Source organism: Apostichopus japonicus, chromosome 17 (assembly GCF_037975245.1).
Source record: "Apostichopus japonicus isolate 1M-3 chromosome 17, ASM3797524v1, whole genome shotgun sequence".
NCBI lineage: Eukaryota > Metazoa > Echinodermata > Holothuroidea > Aspidochirotida > Stichopodidae > Apostichopus > Apostichopus japonicus.
In genome coordinates this window covers 21,815,804-21,825,799 of record NC_092577.1, presented here as the reverse complement: position 1 = coordinate 21,825,799, position 9,996 = coordinate 21,815,804, and the positions used below count along the sequence as shown (strand labels likewise).

The 9,996-nt window shown below is 34.6% G+C and overlaps 1 protein-coding gene across 2 annotated transcripts; it reads left to right on the top strand.

The window, feature by feature from the left end:
• The first annotated feature begins 270 nt into the window (after positions 1-270).
• On the top strand, positions 271-9,607 carry LOC139954896 (uncharacterized). Of its 2 annotated transcripts, none has more exons than XM_071954873.1 (6): positions 271-616; positions 6,814-7,045; positions 7,242-7,379; positions 7,798-8,013; positions 8,471-8,532; positions 9,317-9,607. In XM_071954873.1, exons 2-6 carry the CDS (start codon positions 6,953-6,955, stop codon positions 9,480-9,482), a joined length of 675 nt encoding a protein of 224 aa, XP_071810974.1. In that variant the 5' UTR covers positions 271-616; positions 6,814-6,952; the 3' UTR covers positions 9,483-9,607. The 2 variants fall into 2 exon arrangements, with proteins under 2 accessions (XP_071810974.1, XP_071810973.1); XM_071954872.1 differs by having other exon boundaries at positions 271-1,871.
• The last annotated feature ends 389 nt before the right edge of the window (positions 9,608-9,996 follow it).

The window sequence follows — 9,996 nt, the reverse complement described above, 5'->3', positions numbered from 1 at the left end:
GCACAATTCTTTCTAAGGAAAACAAATATCGGCAATTACAATGATTTTCCTTCTTGTAATAGTCTAGAGTGATATTCCTGTTTTCGTTTATTTACTATTGTCATCAATAAAGTCGTTTAGCCTTGGGTCCAAATGATTAATTCCAATGTTGTTAAGGCACTGATTATGTTAAATGAAAGTGAAATCTGCAAATTAAATTTTGTATTACAATTCATTAAGAATGTACAGCTATGTTGTTGTGATTATGGGTTCGTAAATATTCCTATAATATCTATTATGTTGCATTGAAATTGTCTAAATATCTTTTATTATTAGTTAAATATTTATCCTTTGCTGTGTTCGTTAAATGTGTTATCATGTATCTACAAGCCCGTTGTTCACCCCTTGGATGGTTTTGAATATATGTTACGAAAATTCAGAAAACTAATTACTTTTAAATGTATACAAGAAGTTGTCATTCCTGATTGAGTGACATATATTCATTTTGGTTCAATACTCTAAAATATCTTCTTGGCGCTACGACATCTTACTGTTCAATGGCCTTATGTTATCGTCACAATTTCTTTTCTTTCAGATCAACTGGTTTTCTGGTAATTGTCAAGATCCACTTTTCAAGGTAAAGTATAAGTTTGTCAAAAAGTTTGAAAATGTTGAGTTTGGTAAAATCAGCTAACTTTACAGTTGTTAAGTTTCAAACTATAGTTTGATTGGTTTGAGTTCAACAGAGGCTTGCAAAACACAGTTTGACCATTTATATAACCTCAGCTGTTTTCAGACTTTCATATAAAAACCAACCTGATCAATCAGACTTTGAAGACTTAACAATGAACTCAAAAGTTATGTTTTATTCTATAAACTAGCCTTGGTCGGCTATGCTAAAATGCCAAGGAAATCAAAACGATCTGCTGCCGCTAAGGCCTCTTATGCCAAACATCTCAATAATATAGTGATAGGTTCCCTTCATCAAGGCGATGCAAGATTTTCTAGTGATACAGCTGGAAAGCAATGTTCGTGTAATGCTCTGGTTTCTCTTAGCTTTATCAACATCTATGATGTCATGACAACTTCTTGTATTGATAAAGTGCTAGATGAGGGTGACAAGTTGTATGGAATTTTACGTAAACAGCTACTTGCTTCTAATTCACTCCATGTGTCTGAATTTTTAACTACAAATGATCTCCCAGTGCAAGTTTATATCGATAACATCTTACACAAATATAGATATTTTGAAACCATATATGGGAAGCTTTTTGATGATGGATGTGTTTCTTCAATTCTAGAGCCATTAGGTATTGTCGTGCAACATGCTTTTTGTATTTCAAAATACAGTATTATGGTTTTTGGAGGCTACATGATAGCATTGTTTAAAAATAATGCTAACAAATATGGAATTTTTGATTCCCATAGCAGGAGTGATGTAGGACTTTTGACAGAAAATGGTAAAGCTATATTGTTATATTTTTCTTCCATACCAGATCTTGTTAATCACTTCCACTTATTGGCCAAATCTCTATTTCAAGATAAATCTATTATTTTGGAGATAAGACCAATAGCAATCCAATCCATCATGTCCGTCCCTTCTGCATCAGTCAATATGAATGGTTTTGAAACCTTAACCTCATATTTTCAATTTCAAAATTGCCAGCAAAAGAAAATTGAAAAGGCAGGTACAGCATCCTATCATAAACAGCACCTCACTTCCAGTTCACCTAGTTCAAAACATCAGCAGCTTTATAAAACAAGAAACAGCAGGAAATTACCCAAAGAGAAAAAGAAAACAAATCATTCCATGTCTAAAAAGGAGCCAAAGAAATCTCAGGGTCACAAAGTTTCAACAAAATCTAAAGTGACAAAAAATCAAGAAGAAACAAGTAAGAAAAGAATCAAGTCTTTTAAAACTGTAGAAGATCTTCACAAAATGTTCTATGAGAAAATTAAGAATGGTCCTATGTATGTTTGCACCTGCTGTCAGCAGACTTGGTTTAAACATTACGTTTGTCAACTATCAAATGATTCAGGGTTACCACATAACATACTGGCACAGTGTCGTAGTGGTTATTTATCAGTTGGTGGTAAAGAGTGGCTTTGTATTACATGCTTAAAGTACATAATAATGGGTAAAGTACCTAAAATGTCTATAGCAAATCATGGAGGATTTCAGAGTAAACCAGAAGAACTCAACCTCTGTAATCTTGAAGAAAGGTTATTGTCTCCTAGAATACCATTCATGCAATTGAGAGAATTACCCAGAGGGGGACAATTGTTCTCTAAAAGGAAACGTCGTAAATGTTCCAGTTGATATTATGCCAACAATTACTGCTCTGCCCAGACGTCTCTGTTTATCTGAAACAATACCAATCAAGTTGAAGAAGCGTTTAACATACTCATCTAGTGCCTACATTGAAAATGTAAGACCGTTAAAAGTAATGACAGCTTTGCATTGGTTGATTAACAACGGATCTCTCTTCCAAGAATTGAAAGTTCAAATAACACCAGAATGGCTAAAGGTCATATCACATGAAATGCAAGTTATGTCTAAAGAACAAGATGAAGAACAACAAGGTGAATGCATAAACGTTGACACATTTGATGAAGTTAGTGATAATGTAGAAGGGAATATGGATACACTACTAACAGCTTCAGAATATGATAGCAGTCAGGTTATGACTATTGCTGCTGGAGAAAATAGCACACCGATTTCTTTTTTCCATGACCCGGACGCAGAGTGTCTTGCTTTTCCGACAATATTTTGTGGCCAAAGAAGGATAGAGCCAGAGATACCAGAGATACCAGCCAGAGATACTTCATTTCTCTGATATATGTAAATGGGAACTACGAAGTGTGGATAGACGTGTAGCTACTTGCATACCAAATCTATTCTTCAAGTTAAAGAAGATACATATGAAACAGATTTCTGACAAAGTTACAATCGCTATAAGGAGATGTAAAACAAATGGTAAAAAGTTTACAGCTAGTGATATTTTGGACCAGGATACAATGAATAATCTTGTAAAATTAGATGAGGGTTACAGGATTTTTAGGAGTATCAGGCATTCACCACCATATCTTGAAAAAAGGGAAAAAGACCTCCTAGCAATGGTCAGACAGCTTGGATTTCCCACATATTTTGTATCCCTCTCAGCAGCAGATACTCGTTGGTTGGATTTGCTAAAAGTTCTTGGTCAATTCGTCGACAATCGCACATATACAGATGCAGAATTAGAAAATATGAACTGGCAAACACGTAGTAGATTAGTTTGATCAGATCCTGTCAGCTGTGTTAGATTCTTTGATCATCGACTACAAGTATTCATTTCAGACGTCCTTAAATCCAATCTGCATCCAATTGGGAAAATTGTTGATTCGTTTGTGAGAATAGAGTTTCAGCACAGAGGTTCACCACATGCTCACATTCTTTTTTCGATTGAAAATGCTCCATCTGTTAACAGTAGTACCTCAGAAGAGATAATATCATTTGTTGACAAATACATTTCATGTTCTAATGTGGTAGATCCTGACCTAGCAGATTTGCTTAAACTTCAGATACATAAACATTCACGATCTTGTCGAAAAGGTGGCAAGCCAATATGCAGGTTTTGGATTTCCTAAACCTCCACTGCAGAAAACGATGCTATTGTATCCAATCAAATCTGAAATTACAGAAGCTGAGTACGGAAAACTTACCCGGAACTTTTTAAATGTCTCTAAATTATTAGCAGATGGTAAAGATGGGGAGCTAAATATGACCTACAATGATTTCCTGAAAGAAGTCGATCTATCTGAAGAGGAGTACATACAGGCAATCCGTAGTAGCATAAAAACTCCAACTATTTTTTTACAGCGTACCCCTGCAGCCATTAGGGTTAATTGTTACATGAAAAATTTGTTAGGCACATATGGAGCAAATCATGACATTCAGTTTGTTACTGACCCATATGCATGTGCTGTTTATATTGTGGCATATATGAGCAAATCACAAAGAGGAATGAGTCTATTGTTGGATCAAGCATGTAAAGAAACAAGGGAAGGCAATTCAGATGTAAGAAAACAAGTTCGTATAATTGTTATTGTGAATTATATAATTGTTAATGCTGTGGAGGTTAGTGCACAAGAAGCTGCATATCTTTTGTTACAATTGCCAATTACACGGTCATCACGCTCTATTGTTTTTATCAACACATCTCCCTGTGAAGAGAGAACATTTCTTTTAAAGAGCAAGGAGAAACTTGAAGAAATGAATCCTGATGCTACAGATATCGTATGTGGTAACGCCCTGAAACGCTATGCCACCAGGCCGAAAATTCTTGAACAATGGTCTCTGGTTGATTACGTTTCAAAATTAAATGTTCATTTCCCAAAAGAGTTAGAAGACAAGTATTCAGATGATTATGCAGATGATCCTACATTTCAAAATGATGATGCTACAGATATAAATCTTCCCACGAATAGTAGTGTTAACATCACTTTGCCTTCAGGTATAAGGATCTCGTCTTGTAAAGTTCAAAAAGTCATTTACAATAAGGAAACGTCATTTACAATAAGGAAACAGACCCTGAGAATTTTTCTAGAGAAAAGTTATTGCTTTACAAACCATGGCGCAAAGAGATAGAGTTGCTTGGTCGATATAAATCATACAAAGAAAGTTTTTTGTCATGTGCTAGTCAAATAAGACCTTTGATGCAGGAGTATGAGCCAAATAAAACGTTGACTTTTGCAGATTTAATTGAAGTAGGTAGAGACTACTTTGAGGATGTTGTATGTTCGAATGAAGGTGACAACCCCGAAGAATGTAGAATTTTACTCTGTGCACCTACTGGAAAGGCTGCTTATAATATTCAAGGGCAAACTATTCATTCAGCATTTAGTATTGATCCAAACCGTGGCTTCAACTACAAAAAATTAAATGGAGACAAATTTTGCAAGTGAAGTATGCTAACCTCAAAGTTGTAATCATAGATGAAATCTCGATGGTAGGAAATAAACAGTTCATGGTTGTTCATCAAAGGCTTCAAGAAATTATGGGCAATAAAGAGCCATTTGGAGGAGTTCATGTAATTGCTGTGGGAGATCTTTTCCAGCTAAAACCTGTAATGGATCAATGGATATTCTTAGATCTGGGCAGCGGTTACGGACCTCTGACGCCAAACATATGGAAACAGTTTTTTACTGTTCATGAATGAACTAAAATTATGAGACAAAAAGATGATAAACAATTTGCTGAATTGTTGAATAGGTTAAGAAAAGGTATTCATACAAAAGCAGATATCGACATATTACAAAAAAGACAAGTGAATCAGCAAGAAGTTATAAATCCTTCTGTCCCCAGATTGTTTCCCTCTAATAAGTTAGTAAACGCCTATAACGACCTGACATTTCAATCTTCACGTAGAGAAAAACTTTTGGTTTCTGCTAATGATTCAATTTGCTCTGACATGACGGATACCATAAAAGAGGGAATAAAAGCTGCCATACCCACAGATCCGTCAAAAACCTGTGGTCTTTTTGGTGCTCTTCCAATCGCTGTCGAAAATAAATACGAAACTGTCGTGAACGTTGATGTTGATGATGGAATAAGAAATGGTAGTAGCTGTGTTGTAAAAAAATTACAATACCTTGATTCTAATAACCCAAGGCCAAGTATCATATGGGTCCAATTTGATAATCTAGAAGCAGGTAGAGAAGCAAGATGTCGTTATAGACAATATTATTCCCCTGATATCGATGTCAAATGGACCCCTATTTTCGCAATCAAGAGAACATTCCTTGTAACTAAGAGAAAGGTCATGCCAGTAAGACCACAGTTTCTCCTTAGACCAGCTTCTGCAAAGACTATTCATAAGGCACAAGGAGATACACTTGCAGAAGTTGCTGTTCATATGGGTTCAAGGGTTATGCCACATGCACATTATGTAGCACTTAGTAGAGCCACAACTATGAACGGACTTCATATATTGGAACTAAGTGAGTCGAAAATTAAAGTAGAAGAAGCAGTTAATGTCGAAATGAGACGAATGACAACAGAAGCGCCCATGATACTATGCTTTTCACCTTTGTATTCTATGCAATCATCTGTTCTGAGATTGTGTTTTCAAAATTGCAGGTCTTATTACAAGCATTACAATCATCTTAAAAGTGAGCAGATCATAACATCTTCTGATTTGATATGTATTGCTTAAAGTAGATTAAAAGCAACTGATAACAACTTTGAGATACCAGGCTACATTTTTCAACGAAACGATCAACGACAAGAAAATGTTATCAGACCCCCCCATGGCATAGCGATGTTCGTATCAAATAAGCTAAAGTATTTCAATGTCATCAAATACACATGTAAACTTTTTGAATGTATGACACTAACAATTGTGGACCCCTTTTTACAAATATGAACAGTTTATAAAGCAGCATCATGTTCATTTGGACAATTAAAGGAGTTTATTCTTCAACATTTGTTCAAAGAAATAGATGTAAAGAAGCGCTTTATTATTGTAGGCGATTTCAATTGCAACATTCAACACGACTCGAGAATTGTACAATTCATGACATCAACCTTCAAGTGTACTCAATGTGTTAATGAACCTACGACATCATCCAACACTACAATAGATTTAGTCTTTTCAAACATAGATTGCCTTATGTCAAACAATTTATTGCGCATGGTCTGATCACAAATCTGTCCAAGTCTCTGTTTAATTTACAATTAATTGTCATAACAGATTTGTCACTAACTTAAATTAATAAGTATGATATAGCAATTCCACTTATATTGTATATATGTAACCTTTCTCTTTTCAATCATTTTTTTCTGATATACAGATGACTACCATGATGATAAACATTTTGACCGAGCCTAGGGCTCAACCACTTTTGCTATGGAGTGACGCAGGAGAGTGACATCGTCGAAGTGTTCCTTGTGACTGTGGGCAAAAGCCTATCGAAAACTTTGGGGAACAAGATGAACAAAGGGAAATTTTACATCGTAAAAAATTTTTCCCTCAATAAGCGGGAAGATTGTACTTACCTAAGACTGCCTGCAGACAAGGCCAAGGTGATTGTTTTCTACATATGATTACAGCAACTTATGATTACAAATATTCTTCAATCACTAATCAAATCATTTCAGATTTAATTAAAACCTCAAAGACATTTATTATGTTGATATAATTAATAATAAGTCATCTTAAGAATAAGAATCTTTTAACAATTTTATAGCATTCACACAGTTCCTTGTCTATTTATTTCAGGTTTTCCAAACATCGAAAACTTTCGATTTACCTAAGGAAAAATTAAAAGAATTTTTCATGGCCACAAAATGCACCATACCAGATGCCTTGGCTTCCCCGAAAAAGAGGAGGCTAACGATTGAGGGAACGGTGGACAAGGTAACCTATCCTCATTGAAAAGGAAAATTTCAATGAAGTTTTTAATTACAGAGACTGCAAACCCAAGTGTTGACATAAGCTTCAAATATCAGTAGTTCCTAGTGGAGAATGGCATCATGTGAAATAGCATTTTTGGTCTCACAATACTGCGTCCTTGTCATTATTTCAAGCCCCTGCAATCGATCATCAATGGACGAGAAGAAGAATTTGCGTCATCGATTACACAACCATTCGCTTTAGAAAGGCCATATATTTTGAGCCCTCAAGATGTTCATAATTATTACCAGGATTGACAAAGAACAGCATCGTTACAAAAAATAGGAAATTTTAATACTGTGACAATATTTAGTAACTTTGATGTTTTGTAACTAATTACTTCTTCATAACATTAAATTGTTTTTTGATTTCTTATAAAAAGGTGTACGAGCTTAAAGAAGGGGCAACATGGAAGAGGAGGGACGTTATTTTGTCGGATATGTCGACAAAAAAGAAGATATGCTGCAAGCTGTGGGGCCAGCACGCAGAATGTGTTGCGGGTGTCAGCGAAGGCTCCACTGTTCACATATCAAATGTAGAGGTCGACATTTTTAATGAAAGACATCAACTAAAAACAACCTCGCTCTCTGCAGTAAAGGTATGCATTATGCTCATATACAATTGTACCCATGCCTTCCATAGGTTCAAAATGTCAAATTCAATTTCCTGAATGGTTTGATCAAAGATTAGCTCTTTGTTTCATACTTCTACTTCTTATAAATGATTTTCTTTTGTGTAATGAAAAATCGATTCCGACCGGATATATTGGTTGAATTTCATGAACTATCCAACAAAATCTTGTTCTGACCGTCCCAAAAATTGGATACATGCATCCATAGTAGCCTATGTTATAAGCATCATTAAAAGATTAGTCACCTTAGATCTCAAAATTCTCATTTCATAATTTTAACGAGATTGCATCAATAAAGGACAAACTGCAAACTCAAAACATGCCTACACCTACCCTCCCCAATAATAATATAGACACCTTTATTACCTTCTCCAAACACGAGCCCTCTATATTGTCTCACATCATTTTCGTCATTTTCTTACAGATACTAACCAACCAACAGAGAAGATCTGGAGATTTTGAAATTGTAGGGGTAGACTTAGAAGAGTAAGTTATGCTAACAATTTTTTAACTTCATTAACAGTTAAAATTCTTTACCGTGTCGCTCCATATCATACTTAAGAGGGTATTTGTGACGACCTGCTTGTAACAAATATCTCAAGATGTGAAGCTTTGACAGTCAACAGGTATGAATAATTTATGCCATACGTGGAGGGTGGGTGTCCCATAATGAGTAAATGAATCATACAGATTATATTGCTGATTTGATGGATATTAATAAGGTCTTAGGATAAGCCAAACTCAACATTGCAATTACATGTCGTCCACATGGTGATTTATTAACACTTTTATGAGATATTGATACCACTTATTTTGTTTTGGAAATTCACATGCATATATATGAGGAGTCTGGCTGGCCACATTTTGAAACAGGTTTATATGCATGATAACTTAACAAGACAATCATTGATTAATGCAATTCTTGTCAGGTGGGTGGTCCCTTTTCATTGTACTTGTACTAAAACGAAGTAAATTGTGGAAACCTTGTAACACTATAGTTCAACAAGAAGGCATGTATTTATATCATATTTAGTATGAAGGTGGACCAAATTAGGTACAAAATACCTGTTTTTTATGGAAGACAGTCATTTAGGGTCTCCACCAGTAAAGTATAAATATTGTAAACGCAACCAAAAATAAACCAAGAGAGATCACTTATATATGATGTTGCTGCACTACATAGACGAAACCAAACATTTTTTCCCTGTATTTTAGAAGTGGACCAAACTTCCCATTTTTACCTTATCTTTTTTCTTTCCCTTTTTGTCAGAAACACAAGTTATGTTATAACTGAGTGTGGGAACACTTTTAAGATGCCAAGGTCCAAGGTTCTGGAGAAGTATGACATGTCTCCAGATGACCTACTAAATGTGATGCCGGTTAAGTGCCACTTAACGCTGGAGGGAGAAGAGATCGTGGAACTTGAACTGAAATAATCATGTCCTTTTATCTTAAGTTCAACATTTATTTTTGTTACTTTCAGGTTTAAATCGACACTTTATATATTTTTTTTTTATATAAGATATCTTCAAACAAACATTACATCTACGCGATTCACATTTATATTTGTTATTTTCAGATTTTAATAAAGTAATTTTTTTTTATATATCACATTTCTATATAACATTTTATCTGCACGTTTCATATACTTTTTTTTTAAGATTTTGATCAACTGTATATGTTTTTCTTTACATGAAATATATTGATATATAACATTTAATATATTTTAAGAGTTTAATTAACATTTAAAGATATCTTTGACTTTGCACTTTGTATGATTTTAGAAAACTTCCTTTTTTTTTCATCATTTCATGTTCTCAACGCCACATTTTATTTATTTATTTTTGAGGTTTAATTCACATTTTAATATATCTTTAACATTGTAGATATCGTTGCTTTCTAGCCATTCGCCCAACAACAATTTGGCAGTTGGGCAAAATGGTTGTTGGG

What these genes read in the sequence shown, in the direction of transcription:
- LOC139954896 (XM_071954873.1), top strand. Translation starts at nt 6,953, where the DNA reads ATGAACAAAGGGAAATTTTACATCGTAAAAAATTTTTCCCTCAATAAG. An exon ending in TGCCTGCAGACAAGGCCAAG is followed by an intron (nt 7,046 to 7,241) that starts GTGATTGTTTTC and finishes TATTTATTTCAG; the next exon opens with GTTTTCCAAACATCGAAAAC. An exon ending in GTAGGGGTAGACTTAGAAGA is followed by an intron (nt 8,533 to 9,316) that starts GTAAGTTATGCT and finishes CCTTTTTGTCAG; the next exon opens with AAACACAAGTTATGTTATAA.